The 20,982-nt window shown below is 43.3% G+C and overlaps 2 protein-coding genes across 2 annotated transcripts in view; both read right to left on the bottom strand.

Annotated features, from left to right (window-relative positions):
* Nucleotides 1-43: 43 nt before the first annotated feature.
* Nucleotides 44-9,184, bottom strand: CAVIN4 (caveolae associated protein 4). The gene is made up of 2 exons (XM_035126089.2): nt 8,547-9,184; nt 44-2,951 (listed from the first exon to the last, which is right to left on the bottom strand). Exons 1-2 carry the CDS (start codon nt 8,958-8,960, stop codon nt 2,298-2,300), a joined length of 1,068 nt encoding a protein of 355 aa, XP_034981980.1. The 5' UTR covers nt 8,961-9,184; the 3' UTR covers nt 44-2,297.
* Nucleotides 9,185-9,621: 437 nt separating this feature from the next.
* The window catches only part of TMEFF1 (transmembrane protein with EGF like and two follistatin like domains 1), an 80,445-nt gene continuing 69,084 nt past the window's right edge, over nt 9,622-20,982 (bottom strand). Inside the window, exons 8-10 of the mRNA XM_035126088.2 lie at nt 18,467-18,590; nt 16,573-16,731; nt 9,622-10,881 (exon numbers count right to left, since the gene is read on the bottom strand). Coding sequence (XP_034981979.1) covers nt 10,797-10,881; nt 16,573-16,731; nt 18,467-18,590 — 368 coding nt within the window. The 3' untranslated portion in view covers nt 9,622-10,796. The remainder of the gene's footprint in view (nt 10,882-16,572; nt 16,732-18,466; nt 18,591-20,982) is intronic.

The raw sequence follows: 20,982 nt of genomic DNA, 5'->3' as shown, positions 1-20,982 counted from the left end.
GAATGTTGTCTTCTTCTGTCTGAATATGTACATAAGAATCAGGTTTTAATTCAGTCCTCTTTTTTTATTTTAGAGCTAATCCCTGTGTTCTAAGTTGAGGATAAACAGTAAATCGTGCAGAGCAAAGTACAGGTTAAATAAGATCATGATCTAAATAAGATCATGAACTAAGATCGTATTGGTTCTTTAACGAAATTTAAGCTGGCAACAAAACCTGCATGTCAGCATAGCTTGTAAAGAAAGATCAACAAGTTTCATGTAAAACAGTACCACTTTTGTCTTTTACAATGTGTGGAAATATAGTTACAGTACATCTGAATCAGACTTTCTCCCTTATACAGCCTGTCTCTTGTGTGTTCCATTGCAATGAAGTCACTCATCTCAATCTGGAAACATTAATCCGCTTTGAAATTGTTGCACCACCAAAATACGTAGCGTAGCATTACTCTCTCATAACCACTATTCCTTGGGTCCTATAGCTAAGTGCCAACACAGTACACAAGATTCTAGATGCAACATTCAATACTATATGTTCCTTGCAAGCACAGAAAAACCCTTTGCATATTGGCCATTGGCTCCTGTTTCCTGAGAATCCCAGCTTTTGTTTTTAAAGGACAGGTTTCTAGCCCCCGTTAGACATTATAGAGGATGTGGAGAATGAATCATGAGGAAACTCCCATAACTAGGGGAAGAGGGAGAGAGAGGAGGGAGAGGGAGGAGCTCTTTAGGGATACATGCTTTGAAACAAAAATAATCAGTCCCTTTTGTAAATATATTTATTTAGAAGTACGGAATCCAGCAACCGCAGATGTTTAAGGAGCCATGCTGCTTCAGTGCCCACTGGATAGGCAAAGGGATTCAAATTTGAATGGAAAATAAGAACCATGACAAGGTGTTTTGTACATGTTGAGAGTGTGAGCAGCAGGGTGTGTGGAGCAGCAGGGCATATTACAGCAAGTGACAGCCATGGGTAGGTTTGGCATATTCACACATACGAATTTAAGTCCAATATTCTTCTTCAGGAATCTTCACCTCACTATTATTTCCCTGAATCCTTCATTCTACCCACCTACCGTACCAACTTGGATCATATAAAATCCACACACAAGAGGTGGGCTGAACTAACAGTCAATCTAACCCAACATCCTGTTTCCCACAGAGGTCAGCCAGATGTTTCTGGGAAGACGACAAGCAAGACCAGAGGGGCAACCCGAGTCTTTTGTGGTTGCTTGTCCCAGCTCTGGTGCCCAAGGCTCCGAACATGAAGGTCCCATTTAGCTATTTCTCCACAGTATTCCCTCCTGAGAAAAAGAACCTTGCGGTCACTGTTTTTGACCAGGCCTCTGTTTTCTTCCAGTGTCTTACCAATATCACTGAATTCCCTTTTGCATCCCTAGTAGATTCCTCATAGCCTTTCCATTGCCACAGACGGCTCTCTCTGACTATAGTCCAACAACCAACCAACTTTGCTACAGCTTTTCTAGAACAACCTTTGTGTAGAATTTCTGCTTAGGACAAAAATAATTTAATTGTTAACTGTGGCCTTCAAGAAAAGCAAGTTACCTGCTGCTGAACTCAATTTTCTCCCACCCCTGCCCCTTGGTTGAAGAATCTGCCTGAGTAATGAGTCATTTAATTAGATTTGCACGGTTTGGTTGTCATTGTGCATAAAATACAGATACAGAAGACTATTGAAGGTACTGATGCCATTAAGATGCAGGGGGCTTCTGCCTCCCATTAAGTAATACCTGTTAAGATAAACGGCATTTATGTATATACATCAAAGGAGATCAGTTCCTCATTTCTACTGGGGTGACATGATGATCCATTGCTTATAAACAAAAAACAGTATATACATATTGATATATTTTCCTCACATACCAGTAATTTAAACAACACACACCTATCTCACGTAGTGGTTTCCAAACTCTGTTCCTGGACAGCCTGGTGTCCCTTGAGAGTTTATCAGGGATTCCTCAACAGAAACATTGGTGACAGCCAAGGACAAGGTGCTTGAAGGAGAGCTTGTCTGCCATTGTTTATCCTGGTAAAATGCTGGGGAAGTGCTGGATGTGTCCTACAACATGCCCTCGTTTCATGTGGCACCCCAAATGAATGGAGTGTGCTCTTGAACATGCCCCAGAATCTTCTGCAAAGAGCCACGGTTTGTCCCAAGGTTTCTTCAGCTGGCAAACCAATTCGAAAGGGCTACCTGAAGGAAGTTTGAAAACCGTTCTACATCTACCCAAGTTAAAGGGATTGCTCCTTCCCTACCACAGTAGACAGGGATTTGCCTTTTAGGCAGATTGCTTCAGATCCAACAGAAGGACATCCTCGTCCTCTTTTGCCTCCTGCTTGAGCACTATTTTTTCAGGAGTAATCACTATCTTCTCTTTGGCCTGAGAAGGGCCTTTTGATCCACCACCTTTGTCTTTCTTCACTTTGGTTATTACCTCTGTGTAGGAAATTTCTTCAGAGACTGGCTCAGCATCTCCACTGTCAGCTGTTGTTGTATCGCCAGTAGCCTCTTGGGTTCCATCTTGACCTTCAGCCATTGCCTGCTCCTTAGGTTTCTTCTTCTTCTTGAAGGTCTCCTTGGTTGGTGCTGCATTGGATATATTTTTCTTGAATCTTATCCCAGTTTGCCTCAGCCTCTCTCCCGATTGCCTTATTCGCTCTCTCCTCTCTGGCGTTACTATTCTAGTTCGGAGCCTGTCCACCCTCTTGCCAAAATTTTGCCTTGTCTTCTGGAGGTTCTCTCTTGAGAAGGCCTTCTTTATATTGTTGATGCGTCTCATGCCTGACTTCTTAAACCGGGTTGCTTTGCTTTCTTCTATGTAATACTCCTCATCGGAAGAAAGATCGTCAGGTGGGCAGAAGGCATCTTCTAGGCGTTCCCCTTGTGTCCGGTCTTTGATAACTGACAGAGACAATGGGCACGGAATGTCCTCCTGCAAGTGAAAGCACAGTGTGTCAAAAAGGGCTTATTGTTGAGGGAGGAAAGGAATAAAGGTGCTTCTAGATGGCCAGCTCCTTAGCAATTGCTGCACCAAAACAAAATATACCTCAGAAGGGTTTGGCAGGCAGAAGGTCCCAGATTCAATTCCTGGATAGCCACAGCTAGCCAGTGTAGACAAAAGACTCAGTATAAGCTTCCTATGTTTTTATCTTCAGTGCTGTCTCCTATGCTAGCTCCCTGCCCCCCCCCAGCCAAAAAAAGGCATTAGGTTTGTTTTGCTTTTTTTCTCCCTTGGGGCAGGCAGGTGTAACATTGATGATCAATAAGGAGTGGATCCTCGGCATCACGTTTTCTGCCATCTTCAACTCTTATCCTTCTCTTGGGCATGGCCCAAATTCCTGGTTAGTCTCTTACAGACATTTAAGAGTGTCACTGTCACACTCAACCATGGCTAGGAGAATCGGTCCAAAGAATCGATCCATTTGGTAAGCCATGGTTATGTCACACATGTCTAATTACACCTAGTGGGTTCAGTGGCTCAAAAATGCAAGCAGAGCAGCAAAGCCTTAGAAGGGTAAGCAGAGGCTGGTGTGGCATTTTGATGCAACTGCTTTATCTGACCATCTATTCATCAAGTAAACTGAATAATAATAATAATAATAATTTATTTGTACCCTGCCCATCTGGCTGGGTTTCCCCAGCCACGCTGGGCGGCTTCCAACAAAAATTTAAAATACATTAAAATGTCACACATTAAAAACTTCCCTGAACAGGGCTGCCTTCAGATGTCTTCTAAATGTCAGGTACCGTAGTTATTTATCTCTTTGACATCTGATGGGAGGCCGTTCCACAGGGTGGGTGCCACTACCGAGAAGGCCCTCTGCCTTATTACACACAGCACCAATATTTTATTTATGCTTGCGGGGGAAGTGGGAGAGGGCCTTCTTGGTGGCTGCTCCCATAAATTTGACTAGCTCCCTCCTTGTAGAGGAGGGACTTTCTTGATCCAACAGGAACTGACTGCTTTTAATGAAAGGGCTGGTGTCATGCTGTTTTTATTGTAATTATTTGTATTTTTTAATGAATGCTTCCCCCCTCCAATGTTTTTAGCTGCTATTATTTTTATATGTAAGCTGCCTTGAGGGTCTGTCAGGGGGAAAGGTGGGACATGAATATTATTGTTAAAATTTTGATTTTCCACCTTTTGGTCTCCAAGGACCACCTTGGCAGCTATCACAGTGTGCAATGGAAGAAGCTATTTTTAAAAATTCCTGTGTGCCCGTCCCAGTTTTAGTAAATGCCATGCACTGATTTTGCTCCTGTCCTTTTTTTGGCTAATGCTAAAGTCACTCCAGGCCTCCAGTGCAAAACAGGGAAGCCGCTCTCTTGACTTTTGCACATTCCAGGGCCCTGCCCTGCTGCAGATGGCATTAAAAACATCTGAATAGATTGCAGGAACTGGGTCCAGTATCAGCTAAGAGGTAAGAAGAGAATGCTGGATACTCCTTTTGGACTGTGAGGGAGCGGATAGGGTGTCATTCACAAACCTGACTGCTTGTATAACCATTTGGCTAAAAAAAAATCCCACGGCATAGTCTGTGATTACTGATCACATTTGATCAATAATCACATAATCACATTTGATATCTCAATGTAGTTTGATTTCTTCTAAACATGACTGAGGGGAAATGTTATGTTATAAATATAGCAACTGGCGATTTCACACCTTGTATAGCCAAAAAACCTGTTGGGCTACTCAACCAAGTTGACACAGCTAATTCCAGCTTTCTGGCTGGTGTTTGTGACTGAACAAACATGATTGCCACATCAACACGTCATGGCAGTTAGGTGCACACTATTTAAAAAATGCTCTAAATGGAATTAACAAAGTCCTAACCATTGCATGGAATACTAAAGAACAAAGATGTCAAGCCACTGTGTAGAAACAAAGGGGGGGGGGGATATAGATTCAGAACATGCACAGTTCAATACTATTGAGACTTCCTAAGGAGTAGGAGAATCTAGTTCCAAGTAAACACGCGTAGGAGTGCCCTGTAAATTTGGAATAAATGGAACTTTTGATCCTATCAAAAGCCAGTGGTAAAGTTGGGCAATTTCATTCATATATATATATATATATATATATATATATATATATATATATACATATATACATACACACACACACACACACACAGTATAGTACATTTGAGGGAGGGAGGACTATCTGTCTCAAGGATCTCTGAAGTCCTTTCCCTGAATGTCCAGTTGTCATATTAGTAAGTCTCTGTTCCCTTTACATTACATAAGGAGATCAAAGGGGAAATGTGCAACTGCTTAGAAAATCTGCAGCTTTCTGGTGTTCTGGCCAGTGATGGCAAAACTGCTGGAGATGAACGACAACAAAACACTTGGCACCTTGTTCACAGCCTACTATTCTCCAACTGGCAGTAGCTCCCTATGATCTGGGGGTGGGAGGTTTTTCAGAGTCAGCCCTGATACTTGAGACCTTTTCCACCCGAGAGACCAAACCTGGGCTCTTCCTATGCAAAGCATGTGCTTGGCAACTGAGCTATGGGCCCATCCCAAATTTCTGGCCACCAGCCAGGCAGCTGTTTTTTTTCTACAGAGAGCACTTCATTCTCCACAGGCACAATCTACCACTCGGGGATTGGAATAGGGAAGGAAGTGCCCCCAATGAATTGCCTGCCATTAATTTTGAGAATATTTCCAATATTTGCAAACATATCATAGCTGGTAGAATCCAGATCATCTCATCTGAGATCTCAGCAGGATTATGCACTGGCCTCATTGGCATGGGACACTAAGCCATAGTTTAGTGTCAAGAATGTGCCACACACTTGCATAGTGTCCCATCATAGAGCTCGAAGGGGCCCTAACAATCATCTAGTCCAACCCCTTGCAATGTAGAAATCTGCAGCTGTCCCATATAGGGACTGAACCTTCAACCTTGGCATCAGCAGCACAACTCTTTAAACAGCTGAGCTACGCCCACCACTCCTCTGGGGTAGCTGCAAGGAGTTCACTACTGCCACAGTCTAGTGCAGCATTTCTCAACCACTGTTCCGCGGCACACTACTGTGCCGCGAGACGGTGGCTGCTGTGCCGCAACGTAAGGCACCGAGAAGGGCGATTTGTGGCCGCCAAGAGGCAGCGCTGACCCGCCGGAAAGGAAGCAGGCCGGGTCAGTCTGGAGGGCGCGAGGGCGCGAAGGGTGTTCCTCCGTCATCTCCTCGCACTCGCTCCCTGAGCGAGGCAGCGCTTCATGGCCGAGGCCGCCTCCTCGCGCTCTCCCCGCGCGCTCAATGGAGAAGGCAGCGGCGCAGGGCGGCGGGGACTCTGGAGCAGCAGCAGCCCCGTCCAGCGGCGGCAGTAACAGCAGCAGCCGCCGCAGCAGCAGCCGCCCCACCTCGGCGGGTTCCTTGCCGTCCTCCTCCGCCAGCCAGGGAGGGCTCTCGGGCCGCCAAGGAGCAGCGGCGGCGGCTACACCAGCGGGGAGGCCGGAGGGAGGTAGCGGTGGCGGCAGCAGCAGCAGCCCCCGCTCAGCCGCGGCCAGCCCAGGAGGGAGCGGGGGGCTGGCGGCAGGCAGGACAACGGAGGCGGTGCTCGAGGGCTCTCTCAGCAAGTACACCAACCTCATCCTCCCTATTCCTCAGTCCCCCACCCATTCCCAACCCCCAGGATTTGCCCCGTCTTTTAATGGTGGTGTGCCGCGTGATTTTTTTGACGGAACAAGTGTGCCGTGGCCCAAAAAAGGTTGAGAAACACTGGTCTAGTGTGTCCTCTGAAACCTAAATGGAGTTTAATGTCAACTATGGTTTGTTTAAACAAGCCAGCCTCGGGACCCATGTTCTGAAGTTGGCTTGAACCAAATGACAGCTACCCACAGCCAGTGTGTGCTATAAGTAGCATGCAGTGCTCTCCCCATCAGTGCCCCATGCTTTAAAGTTATGTTGCCAAGTTTAGCAGAAGGCAGGGATGCAACAGGCTTGACTCTGTGCCATATCTAGGCTCATAGACCATCCTGTCCAGTGAGCATGCTGCACATTGGCTATGTACTAATATAGTAAAGGTTGCTCTTGGTCTCTGAACATCAGTGGATCCCTGCACCTCACAGAAGAGACATGCCATGGGGATGTAGAGCTACTAACTTTATAAGTTCAGTAGTAACTTACTATTAGACTAGAAAATTCTAGTCTACTACTTTTTTTGCCTAATGTTCTACAAATATATTTTCAAGTACTGTACCTGTAGTTTTTGCAGAGCTTGTGTGTGTAGAAATAACTAGAGTCTGCAATAAGCAGTAATGTGAATGGATAATTTCAACAGATTTTTTTTTTTGTAATAGTGAACTACCCTTTAATCCATAGGGGGAAGCAGTTGTGCAGGGTGATAAAGGAAATTTTGCCTTCATACCCAAATATGTGCATTTTGCAAACATATTTCCTTGGATATAGCCCTCACTGAATTTTTATGGAACCACAGGCTTGGTCCAGTCAAAGCTAATCACTTTTTAGCCCTGCTGATTTCAATGAAAGAGAATTAACACAGTATTTAACTCTGCCACTGAAATCAATTGGACTAAGTTTCTTTTAAAAAACCATTCACATGAAAGAAATTATTTAAGTGTCAATCACTTTTCACAATCTGAACCCTAACAGCCTGGCAAATCTAGATTTTCCCATCAATGGCTGTTTTTACAAGGAAGAAAACTGACGTTCTAATGGCTAGATGCTAAATATTCTCAATTCCGGGTGCCCTTATTGAGGATCCTGAATATCTCTTAAACACAGCACTGCAGATGCAGGAAAGCTCACTTCTGTACTCCTGCATCTGAGCGCAAAAACTAGTCGCTTGGGCACACTCAGTGCATGAAATATTTGTGTGTGCATCTAACACCTTCATTCACAATAACACTTCATTCCTTTCCACTTCAAACCATTCTTGGAGTAAGTCATTTTGAGATAAGCAATTCCAAAGAAATCCTGAGAATGATATGCAAAAGAGTCACCCCAGGGCCAGGAAGAGCTTAGAAGTAAATCACTGAGTTGGAGGATCACAACTTACAATAAGGTCAAACAACCAGTAAGCAAAATCTAAAACAGCTTTTTTTGAAAGCACAATTAATGGAAGGACTACTTTGTGCAGAGGAATTAACAGGTTTAGCACTTTAGTTAATTCTCTGGAAAAAATAACAGGGATGACAGTCAAGCATGGAATACTCCTGTCAAGATGCCCAAGCGCCTGCCTCAGATTGCCTTTCACAGAGGCAACAAATAGTCCTTGCTGATCTACAGTTAATCTTATGCTGGCTGCTGGAGAAGCCTCTTGACACTAATAATAGACTGAGTGCTTTGCCACTGGCAGATTCATACTGCAACTTGTTCAGAGGCAGAAATCAATTTTTCTAAAAATTAAATCAATCAAAAGGATATCACACACACTTGATATCGGAAAGGCTGCTTTTACCTCCCTCTGGTTTGTTAAACAACCAACAAGGATGTCAGAAACGGTGATGAAAGCAGCAGAAGCGATTGCAATTTAAACAACCCCAAACCCTGTTTACCTGGTAAATGACAACACGAAACTTGTTTTTCCGCAGCATTTCCTCTTGCTTGGCCTCAACCTTCTGCACGTTTGCGTTCTGCTTCTCAACACGTGCCCGCACTTCTTTGACACGGGCACTCACTTTGCGGGTTTTCTCCAGCAGCTTGTTGACTGTGTAGCCGGTGTTGCTGTGGGCCTGAGCGAGCTTCAGAATGTCTATCTGAATGGTCTTGATGGCATCCTCCATTTCTCTGTGCCTCTCTTCGATGCGTTTCTGACTCGCCTGCACACTGTCCACAATGGTTGCCACTTTGTCCAGGACTCTGACAATGGTAAAGGCGGCATCTTGTTCCTCGTCGTCGTCGTCCGTGACGCTGGGCAGGCGATTCTGGTGGATTTTATCCGCCTCCAAGGTGGCTTCGTGGTGATCCATACCGTCCCCTCTTCAGATCGCTCTACAGGAGCTGAAATATAAACGCCTCGCAGCAGCTGCAGCTCCAACTCCAGCGGGGCAATTCTGGCACTGGAGCAAGAAGGTTGCTCGACAGCTGGTTTTTAGGGGATGTTCAAAAGCAGGGTCTGAAACTTCAGCCCAGGAGACTTGTCAAATATTTATAACCACAAAACAGCCTTGCAGGATTGTTCAAGTGCTTTCTGTATGCAACATGAAACCTCTAAAATTAGGAAGCAAAGTTGGGGAAGGAACATACGTTCCGAGAATCACATATCTCTACCAATCAACTTTCTCGAGTTAATCCAGGAATAGTTAAGCAACTTACTAATTAAGCCAAAGAATGAACCGGCATGCGGTTAAAATCCACTGTTGCTTTTGTTTTAATTAAGCTCTTTTCTTGGGTGCAGGTGACCGGAGGGCATTCAATGTTTTCTAATGGCCTTTTGGCAACTGAAACAAAAAGTGCTGCCGCTATCTTCCAAAACTTCCAGTATACAAAAAAAAGTCTCAGAACAGATTAAATATTATGGGGAAACATTGTATTCACATTTTCTTTCCAGTTCAAATATTGAAAGCCTTTTTATTGAACAAATTATTAAATCCTACATGCAGAATTGGAAAGCCTAAAACTACATGTTGAACAGCTGGAACACACCCTAGTTACATTTTAGCTCTGGATCTTCCAAACAACTACTAACATCCTATTAATATAATAACTACAACCAGCAGACTTTATTTGCATGAGACACATTCTTAGCTCTTGAAAAGTATTCTAGACAAGAGCTCAAATCTTTTATGGTATTTAATTTTTTTTTCTTTTTTGCATTTTAATCACAAAGACTATACAATTTTATTTGTTGATGTGAAAACAGGTATCCTCTTTAGAAAACTGTAATAAGTATGAAAGCAGTTTAAATAGTGACCAACACAGGCTTAATCCCAATCATGTGAGTTTGCTTCTTAAACATAACTTAAAAAAAATAAAAAATACACAAGTCTACCAAGACCTGTTTTTCCAGGGCAAATGCCCTTTGCTCTACTGGGCAAGCTTTCAAATTCAGAAATGTATATTATTATTATTATTATCATCATCATCATCATCATCATCATCATTATTTTACAATTTAAAAATAAAGTGTCAAATATTTATGAAGACGGTGGTGCTTTGACCCAGTCCATACATATTGGGCTGGATCTAGACTAAATTAGTTGCGCTGCAATAGTTATAACTAACTTGTTCCACTGATTTCAATGAGAATTAAGTGCAACTGAATTAGTCTGAATTCAACCCATTATAAATATGTAACAACTACACACAAGTACACATCTTCACAAGTCATGCGATTGGCAGTGTCTAAAAAAATCAGTTACTAACTTTCAAAAACATTTAAATATCTACGGTATTTAAACACAGTGTCTTCTAATTCCTTGTAAGAAAAGTACGTTGTAAACATCTTTACCCTTATGTCATGCCTTGTTTGCTAAGAAACAGGGTGGGATCCATTTTGTTTTTTCTACAACCATTGGTGAAATGCCTTGGTTCTCAAAAATGTTACATTCCATAAGTAAAGCACAAGTCTATTATTATAACCATGTGATACAATACAGGAAATAAACTACCGTATCTTCCAAATCATGAAATGAGAAGTTACTAGAGCAGTCCGTCGCTGTCAGCTGCTTTTGGAATGAAACAAAACACAGCTACACTAAAAAAAAAGTCCAAAAATAAGGCCTCTGAAATAAATATTTCCATTCTTTTAAAAAAAAGATAATAAAATTGTACATCACATGGGCATTGTAGGTATAAAAATTGCTCTAAACCATTCTGGATGACGTATCTGAAGTAAAGTGGCCTAGATTTTGCTTCTGCCGTCGTCCTCTGTTGTTCTTTGGGCATTTCCTGTTACCGGAAGCAGAAAAAGAAGGAGGGAGGGGATGGGATGGGGGGGGGGGAGAGAAATGATTTATTAACTGAGCGTATTTTAAAAGACCACTTCACGATTAATTCACAGACAAAAGCCTCCAGAACATTAAAGGCTGCATCATCCATCATTGACATCTGCTGCAAAAGCCACACGTCGCCCCTTTGGGGTTTACACACCAGAGGCACTACTAAGAATCCCGCTGTTTGTCACGCCCCTGCTCTGGCTGAAGCAGAGGGAGCTTGTGCTTCAAGTTGTACACTGCAGATTGCTTCCACCTGCACATTTAGCTGCATGGGAGCCATACTCTCCAACATATCTTCGATGAGCAGGGACATCCTGAGGAAAAGCAGGACATTCTGCGATAAATTCAGAAACTGGGACAGCTTCTGTCCCTGGAAAATAGGGACTCTTGGAGGGTCTGTGGGAGCTGCTGCAGAGTTACTCCTTCCATTTTTTTTAAAAACATAATTTTTATTGGTTTTACAGATTACAAAAGACGGTACATACATGAACACCTTTTCCACCTTCTTCCCACCCCCCTCCATGGGTCCTCCCCTGCCACAGAAGTATCCCACGCAGGTGAACAGTCAGCGATGGTCCATTTTATGATTGGGTTTCTGTCCTCCTCCCCCTCCCCTGCCCCCAGAGCCCCCCCCTGCCACCAGAGAGTTCCAGGAAACCAGGGCAGTACGCAGGAAGTCATCCATCCAACCATCTATTGTCATACCAAAAAAAGAATAAAAAAAAGAGAAAAAAGAAGAAAAAGAAAAGTAAAAAGTAGCAAAAAAGAAAAAAACAATACGCAACAAAAAAAACCTTTTTTTCCATTCATAATTAATAAACCATATTTTGTGGGCTTCCCCAACCTCCCCCCTTCCCCGGTTTCATCCCTTTTTTTATCCTCTTCAACAGTTTCTTATTCTATGAAATAATTACCTTTATACTTTATACTACTTTTAAATTAGTTATTATCATTTTCACCTAATATCCAAATCACTGAAAAATCAAACTCCCATTTTTTCATCCCGTGCCTAATTTTTACCCCCTCTATAAGCCTCCATGTTTTCACCTTTTTCCAAAATCAGTTCACTTTAAAACTATAACTATTCCCAATCTAACCTTACATCCCCGATTTCCAGCTCCAACCCCCCAATCCAGCAAGTTCCATAATCAGCAGTCCAGTTTTAATCCTGTTAATCCATCCTGATAATCACAGCTTCTCTTTCCCTTCACCCCACCCCCTGTTTACAGCCTTTTGCCATCCAGGCCTCCATACAGCACCCCTGAGTTTCTTCTCTTCTCTGCTTATTTTTTCCCTCTTCCCTGTGGGCATTCTGGAGTTCCAGTAAATCCAATCGTGCCCCCCCCCCGAAGGAGGGGCACTCCATCTGACTTTTTGTAGAGTAAAATCATCATTTTTTTCGTGGTGAGCTTCATTTTGTATTATATTATCACAGTCCTCATCTTCATCTTTTCCTTCCAAATCACAGTCCCCATCATTGTCAAAAACCTCCAAATCCCTGTCACTGTCATTGTCATTCTCACACTCGTCTTCTTCAGTTTCAATAGCTTCATCCTCTAAGAAGTCATATTCTGCCATCACCATCTGGAATTGTTGCTGTAACTCTTGCTGTTGTGTCTCCTCTTGACATAGCTCTATTCTTACTTCCCACATTAAGGTCAAAACAGTCCGCTGGAACTCAGGCGAGTACCTTTTTGTTGACATAGTTCAATCCTGTCAAGGTCAAAACGTGTCACATGGGGTGGAAAATGGTCACAGTTTATTTTCTCGACTCCATTTTAACAAGCTGGCTGCATTCTCCAAGTCTTATTAGAAATAAAGTTCAAACTCACATTTCAAAAGCATATAAACCAGAAAATTTTTTCCAAAAAGTCCAGAAATAAAAATAAAAATACAATTCGACTTATAGATCCTGATCAGCTCACTGGGTTGTCTGGGCTGCCGGCTCCCGAGGAAAAGAAAGGTCTTTCTTGATCTTAACTTCTTTCTGCAGGGCATTCATGACCGCAGTCTTTCTCCCCTTTTACCCTGCATCTAGGGGAGATTCTCTTTGATGCCTTTGAGGGAACCTTTTAAGTTGAAATCTTCTATTTACGGCTTCGGGTTTCTATTTACTGTCTCTTAAATTGCCGTGGGGGGGGGGTGGCTTCCTCTTTTCCCCCCTCTCTCCCAGTTCCAAATTATTTTATAATCCAAATCGTGTGATTACTTACAGTCTTATTTCCAATCGTTTTATTTTCAAAAGAATCCAGCGCTCTCCGCCTTCGGCTTGAAGCTTCTCTCCGCTAGGGTAACGTTACCGCTCAAAATGGCCCCCGCGACTTCTACCCTCCTCGCTCCGGAGCTCTTATTAGAGCTTGCCGGAGAGTTGGGGAGTCCGGATTGGGGCTCTGCCGAGCAAAATTTGCCCCCGGGACGCTCTTCCCGAGGTTCTAAGGGGCGCAGCGTCGCTCTCGCTGCCCTCCCCACTCCCAGCAGAGACGGGCCGTCTCAGAGACGAGACGGGACCCCGCCGATCGGCGCTGGCGCTGAACCGGAAGCCCAGAGTTACTCCTTCCAGCTCAGTAACACTGCAAGTATGCAGTCACATGGGAGGAATCTTATACAGAAACTGAAAAATTCTCACCTAGTCTCTATATGGCCTAGTACAGTGATAACCCACAGCAGCTGCCCAGGTTCTCAGCATCAAATCACACCCTACATTTTAAATTCCAGTATGAAAGGTACCATAGCTAATACGGCAAAATACGCAAGTTGTAACATCAATCGTAAATGGGGCAAATGAGTTAAATGGCTGCTTTCCTCTACATGAAAACCTGTCTTAATTCCTTCATCTCAATCACAAAAGGCAGTTCCAATTTAACTCAGAAGATGCTACAACCCGTTTGTGGTCTGATGTAGGCTTAAGTCCATGGCCTAAGTTGGCTGTGATAGAAGTTGTGTATATATTTATTAGTCCACCCTTCAAGGATGGGTGACATAAGAGAGGGTGTTCCTCTTTTCCTCTCCCAATAACCCCCACGGCAGGGTGGCTGAGCAGAAGTTACCATTTTGCCAAAGAAAACCGTAGTCATGGTTTAGCTGCAATTTACCAAATTCTATTTGGTAGCAAATAGAACATTGTGCCACCAATGGCACTGAACTCGATACACCAAGATTAAAATGGTCTCTTGGCTATTTGGAAGTCACATATTGCCCTACCTAAGGCATACCAGTTCCTTGGCCCTCTGGCTCAAGAGACTAATGTGGGCAGCACCTGTTGGAAAACGCCCTGGGGTGCCCCTGCAGCCCCCGAACGCAGAGCGTCCTCCAGTATGCGCAGCTCTGGAAAAGGCATTCCCCTCCTTCTCCAGTGTGCTTCAGCAACATACAGTATATCAAATGATATATGCACGCTAATCCTCTAGCATAACACAGCAATCTACGTAGATAACATAGAGCTAATCTACGTATTTATTTACACACTATGTACAGACAAAGGAGTCATGGTGTCCTCCCTCTCCAGCTCTGAGAGAAGAACAGACAGAAGTAAAAGCAAAAGTACAGTACAATAGTACATACAACAGAAGAGATAAGACTGTCTTCCGTTCCCACACTCTTCCCAGACAGGCATGTGATTTATACCAATCTCCTCTGCAGCATCAAAGGCGTGAAATATTAACATCCTCCCCCATTTCAGGTAACCAATGCTGCATAGGCTAATGCAGCAGTAAGTGAAGTAAACATACAGTTGTCATACACATAGTATACCCCTGTAGCATGTGTCCCACCTGTGGGACTACCCGCAACTGGACTGGCCTTGTGCCTGACCACCTTGCACTTCTGGTTACCTTCCTTCCTAGCTCTGTTCCGGTCTGAGGAACCAGTGTTGACCCTTGCAGCCTTTGGGCATGGTTTCACATCCTTTGAGGACAAACCCTGTACCCCTTTGCAAGACCTCAGGTTTCAAAACCTGTTTTGAGCTACTAGCCACAGCTATATTTACAGGAGCTGCGTTAGCATACTCTCGAGCATACCTAGTGGGTGGCTTACCCTTTGTAGCATCGGAGGTGTGAAATACTAACAGCACCATTTGCCTCTGACTCGCCCAAGCCCCAAATTAACAGCTGGGAAAACAGGAGGGGGCCATTCAGAATGAGGGCCAACAAAACTTTTGAGGGATGAAAAATCAAGCATCTCTTAACCAACGAGCCTCTATGAATCATGCTGAACACATTTTAACCATGATTATCAGCACAGAAGGTTAACAAAACATCCTTCTCTCTCCCTTGTTTTCAGTGGGCTGATAAATGTGGTCTGAGAAAACCTACCTATGATGTACCTACAAAGGAACTATTACTGGAGTCTTTCTGGATTCATGTTTTAGTCTCGATGTAAAGATCAAATACATGTACTTACTGACTTCCATATGACTGACTTCCATATGATCAGGCTGCAAAATACATCTAAACCTTTTCCCTCTAATCCTCTGAAAAAGCAACTCAGCATTGCTTGTTCCAGGATTCATGGGCTGCCTCATTAGAGCAGAGCACTCAGGATTTCAGCAGAGTGCAGCAGCAAGCATGATGTTATCCCATTTTACTCAGCAGCTGGTATGTACTTCCGAAGGTTTTCCTAACTCTGTGCATTTCACTTCTTTATACTAGCCCATTTTGGCTTTGCTCCCAGAATGCAGTCCACTCCTCATACAATATTAAGAACTACAAGTTCCAGCCAAATCTTAAATGATGGGGTGTGTGTGTGTGTATGCGTGCGCGTTTCTGCCTAGCTGCAACTCTTCCACTGACTGATATCATGTTGATTTCAATGACTGAGGTGGACATGATGGCTTGGCTTTGAATGATTCTGGCGTTAGTTCAGTGTAAGCCAGTAGACCATAAATGCAGAGAATGCTATCTTTGATATGGGTGTGGATGAACAGGCAATGGTCCTGTAGTACTTTAGGCCATGGCATGTATAACAGGAACAAGGAGAGATGTATACGAATATCATATCCCAGAGGAAAAGATTTCCTCTCCACCTCTCTGCTGTGCCTAATCCATCTCTGGAGCTGAGCCGGATGGAAGCAGCCAGCATTCCATCCTGCTATGGAAAGACAGATTTTGTGGTACATACAGAGTTGGAAGGAGGGGACATAATGAGTAAGTTTCATACTTGGCAGGCTCAGAATTCAGTGCCAAAACACTACATGTGATGTCAACACTTGTACACATAGTGGCAAATACCTTAAGAGAGATGCTACCTAGACACACCTAGTTTTTCGGGTGTTCAAAGCATTACTTTATCTTAGCAATTCTTACAAAACAAGGTATCATGGCTTCTGTGTGACAGATTTGTGTGTGTGCACAAAGAACCGTGTCTTTCCTAAGACCATTTAGTGAATGTGTGATTGAGATTTGAACCAGGAAAAATATCCAAACTCAAATTAGCCACTACATCATAGCAGCTCCCAGCCTGAAGTCTTCTCTACTATCCTTTCAAACCAGAATCCTGCTGAATCAAATTTGTAGGCCCATAAATCCCACTGGAAGCTGAATGAATCAGGGCCATAAAAAGATATGGCAATAAGATTCCAATAGCAGCAGTCATGAACTTCTAAAAACGGCGAAAAGCACCCATTTGTACTTTTCTCCAAGCAACTTACCGAGTTATGCACATCACAATTGCAACAATAATGGCAATCTGGACAGCTCCAATTATTGCTGCAATGAGGACATGTGTGAGTTTTTGCCTACTCGGGACAACATAAAGTATGCTAAAGTCCGTCTTTTCACAGTGCTGTCCTGTGTATCCAGATTCACACCTGGAAGAGAAGAGAGAGTGTTTTTGGAGGAAGTGTCTATTGAAAGTTCAGGCCATTACACAGACAGTGCTGAACTGCATCTGTGAGACAACAGTGAAAGACTCAAGGCATCAAATCACATATTCTCATAAAAGCATGAGAAAAAGCACACAAGGATCATCTATAAATTGTAAGATACAGAGCTATGTGTTAAAAATGGTAACTGTGGACCGTAACAATTTAAAATACTGCAGAGAATCTTTTTAGGGTGTGCCTATACTACTTGTGCCCATTTTATACCAGTGTGATTATAATGATTATCTTCTCCTGCAGCCTAAAAAAAAAAATCCTGGGAAACATTGCTTTCTATGTTGTTAAAATTTTGCTCTGAAATTTAACCCAAAAATTTAAGCCTGAATTCCATATGGCTTAACAGCTTGATTTGAGTATTTTAAGGTTTATCAAAATAAAATGCAGTCTCACTACTGCTTTGAGGACCAATCCGGACACAGATGATCAATCAAAGAGCACAATGAAATGTGCTCTAGTGCGTGTACAACAAGGATTTCTCCTCCCTCCTTTCCTCCTCTTTTCCTTTCAAAGCAGAATCAATTCTGCTGTAGAAATCTGTATGGGGGTTCAACTGGACCCCCTTTCCTGTCCCCTTTCCCCACCCTCGTCCTCATGCTAAAGGTTCTCAAGTTGCCCCAGATAAGGTGCCTAAAGACTTCTTGTTCCTGGAAGGGATGGGATGAGAATTTAAAGCAGGGGTGGGCAGTACGCAAACGCGGAAGCAACACAGGTACACCCACCTCGAGAAGGTTGCACACATTGATTTTGCTTGCAGGTGTTGGGACAGCTGGGGCTCAAAGCCTTCCAAAAGGACATGGGGAAAAGAGACACCTCACTGTGGGGAAGAGGTAGCCAATGAGAGGATCTGGGGGCACTTCCTCCATCAGAGCAAGGGATGCTGGGCAGCATCTTTTGCCACTGGGTACAACCCGGTCCATCTACACATCTCCAATATCCCTCCTGGGAACTGATGCATCCCTTTCTCTGAAAGAGGTCCGATCTGTGATCCTCTCCTGTCTTCATCAGAACTCTCCACTACAGCTTTGTTCTTCCTTCCCCAAAGTGGCTTCCTTGAGGGAAGGGGGTGGAGTAGTAAGCAATAGAAAGCTGACATCAGTTGGGTCCCTTGTGCATTCAAAAGGAACACTCAAAGGGCCCGACTGATTTTCGGGGCGAGCACCAGGATGTTCAACCATTCCTAGTGCCTAGCAATGCCTTGTCATGCTGTGGAGGGTGGGGAGAGCAGGGAAACAGCTCTACCAGAGGAAAGCTGCACCAACATAAAAATGAATTGTGCCATCTTTTATAACTTTCCCCTCTCATTTTGTTTTAATCAAAGGGTTTATATTGTTCACTTAGCAACAGACAAGATCGGAACAGAGTTTTAAGAGCATAGCAACCTATATTTGGATAATATTGGTATAATTTATTCATTCAATATTAACAGAAGAATGTTACACTCATTTGGATCCAGTGACAAGTCGACAAATAGTTAATATCAACAAAAAGAACAAAGACTGGGCTTGCATAAACCCAATTTATTTCATGCTCACTCGGAAAGGGGAAACTTCAGATTTGGCTCTTTCTGCTTGGATCATCGTGAATGCCACAAAGAAATTATACACTAATTGTGGAGTTGAGCACAAATTTCCAGTTTCCAAACCTTCTTGGTCTATTGACTTACCGACAGGAAGCCTTCTGTGTAGAATAAATGAATTCACATTTCCCATGGATGCAGTAGCCACTAAAACTTTCCGAGCAAGGAATATGGTTTCCAATGTAGATGTCTTCTCTTTGATCACTTGCATCTTTGCGGAAAAACAGAAGAATGGTAGAAATTGAAGGAAGATTAAAAGCTGCTTATCTTTACGAATTTTGTTGGTGTTTTGCCTGGTTTGGTTTGGGGGGTTTTTTGGAGGGGGGGTCTTTATTGCTCTGTTATTGTTTTTTTATTATATTTTATTGTACTTGTAATTACATGGTAGGCAAAATAAATTTCACCCTGGTTTGCATTTTGGGTTTCATTAAGAAAGGTATCTCCCCCCCCAACCTTGCATAACAGTCTGTGTCTGCAATGTGAACTTCCTCCTCCTCCGCTCCCCGCCCCCAAGCAAATGCCTCTCAAGTTCCAAGGTCTCTATCTCAAGCAGAAAGAGCAAGGAGAAGCTAACTGGGGCAGAACGGAAGAGAAACCCAGCAAAAAATCCTTTCAGTTAAGTTCCCAGGAATTACCGACATCCCAAGGCTCCGAAATAGACCTTGGAGGTCAAACTTCTAGATAAAAGAGAGGTTGACAGGTTCTACAGAGTAGCTAAACCGCTGATGTTTCAGCTTGTACTGGATCTGAATGCTGATCCTTCAAGAGGAAGGCCTTTTAGCTCAGGAGATGCAAAGGCAGGCAAACCAAAGCGGCCTGGAAGCAAAGAGAGCCAGGAACTGCAGAACCAAAACCAGAAAGGTGCTCCAGTCAGTTTTATTATGGTTTCATCTATTAGGTTCTCCTATCTTAAATAGGGGACCCAGGTGGCGCTGTGGGTTAAACCACCATGCCTAGGGCTTGCTGATCAGAAGGTCAGTGGTTTGAATCCCTGTGACGGGGTGAGCTCCCGTTGCTCGGTCCCAGCTCCTGCCAACCTAGCAGCTCGAAAGCACGTCAAAGTGCAAGTAGATAAATAGGGATCGCTACAGCGGGTCACGAAGAGTCAGACACGAATAAACGACTAAACAACAACAACAACAGTGGGAAGGTGAACAGTGTTTCCGTGTGCTGCTCTGGTTTGCCAGAAGCGGCTTTGTCATGCTGGCCACATGACCTGGAAGCTGTACGCCGGCTCCCTCGGCCAATAATGCAAGATGAGCGTGCAAACCCAGAGTCGGTCACGACTGGACCTAATGGTCAGGGGTCCCTTTACCCTTTACCTTAAAAAATGGGGGGGGTGCAGTGGAAAAGGCCATAATCTCAACTGGCTTGAAGCAGGGATGGAAAGATGAAGAGCACTCCCTAGTACGTGCAGGAAATTCCAGGCAGGGGGAGTGTGTGTGATTTTGCCCCACCTTTTAGTGTGGACTTGGGGAAATAGGAGTCGAAGTGAGAGTGTTGCTGTCCCAGTGATAAATGCATACTTGTATAATTGGTGTGTGGATCTGGTAGTGCCTGCTGTATTTCTACGTTTTGGATCTCCTAGTGGTTGTTATGGTCCCAATATGTTAGTTCTTTTTCATTTATACTAATTTTTGTATATTGTACCTAATCATTCTGCTCAAAACAGTTGAACGCACATTCTGGATTGCTTAAGACAGGTAAGTTGCCCCTTAGCTGTTCTGATACAAGACAGAGAGTCAAAGAAACTGGGTAAAGGCTAACACTTTCAGTTTATGGACAAGGTGTAATAATTAGTTAATCCAGACTCAATTAATCAGAAATTGGAATCATTCTTTGATGTGCCCACACAGAAATGTCCCTCTATCCACTGCCCCAAAGATGTGTTCAAACAAGTCCAGAGGCTTTTCTCTCTTTTCTTTCCTTTCCCTTTACCACAAATTTATCCAATAAACAATAAAAGGGGGAGAGTGAAAGTGTCAGGAGGAGGAAATTGCTTTTCTGTAGAAATGGTTTCTTTCCTTAGTTTCTGCCAGCTTTAAAAGTCACCTTTAAATCTGAAGTGCAGAACACAGGAAATCTATTTTGTAGGAATAAGTCATCCTTCAGAACAATACATGAAAGCTTCCTTTTCCGTGTTTAATAACAGGGGAGTGTTTAAGCATTAATATAAGAAACACATGAGAGCTTGGGCACAATAGAACAACATCATAACTCCATTCGTGGAGCAAAAGGAACATAACATCAGTTCATTTAAGACTATTTATATGCTAAATTTTCCAGAATAAATAAAAATGGCTTTATTATACAAAATGTCTCGTCACACACAGTACAAAACTGCCAAGGCCATCAGAAGTGCTTGTAAAATGGTATTTGTTCAAGCAAAAATGCATTACTTTGAAACAGATTGGAGGCGGCAAGTTATTTTAACAGGTTTATCTCAATTATTGAAGGATGTCTATGCCCTTTCCAATAAATATTTTCTGGAGGGAAGCAAATGCTTCTCTCTGTACTTAAAGAACAGAGTCTTCATCAGGATCTGCGAGAACTGCCATCCTGCAAGAGAAAACCCTGCTTCGACAACCTATCCAGCCCACCAT

Source organism: Zootoca vivipara, chromosome 8 (assembly GCF_963506605.1).
Source record: "Zootoca vivipara chromosome 8, rZooViv1.1, whole genome shotgun sequence".
Classification (NCBI taxonomy): domain Eukaryota; kingdom Metazoa; phylum Chordata; class Lepidosauria; order Squamata; family Lacertidae; genus Zootoca; species Zootoca vivipara.
Note: the sequence above shows the minus strand (reverse complement) of the source record. Positions and strands in the feature narration are given on the sequence as shown.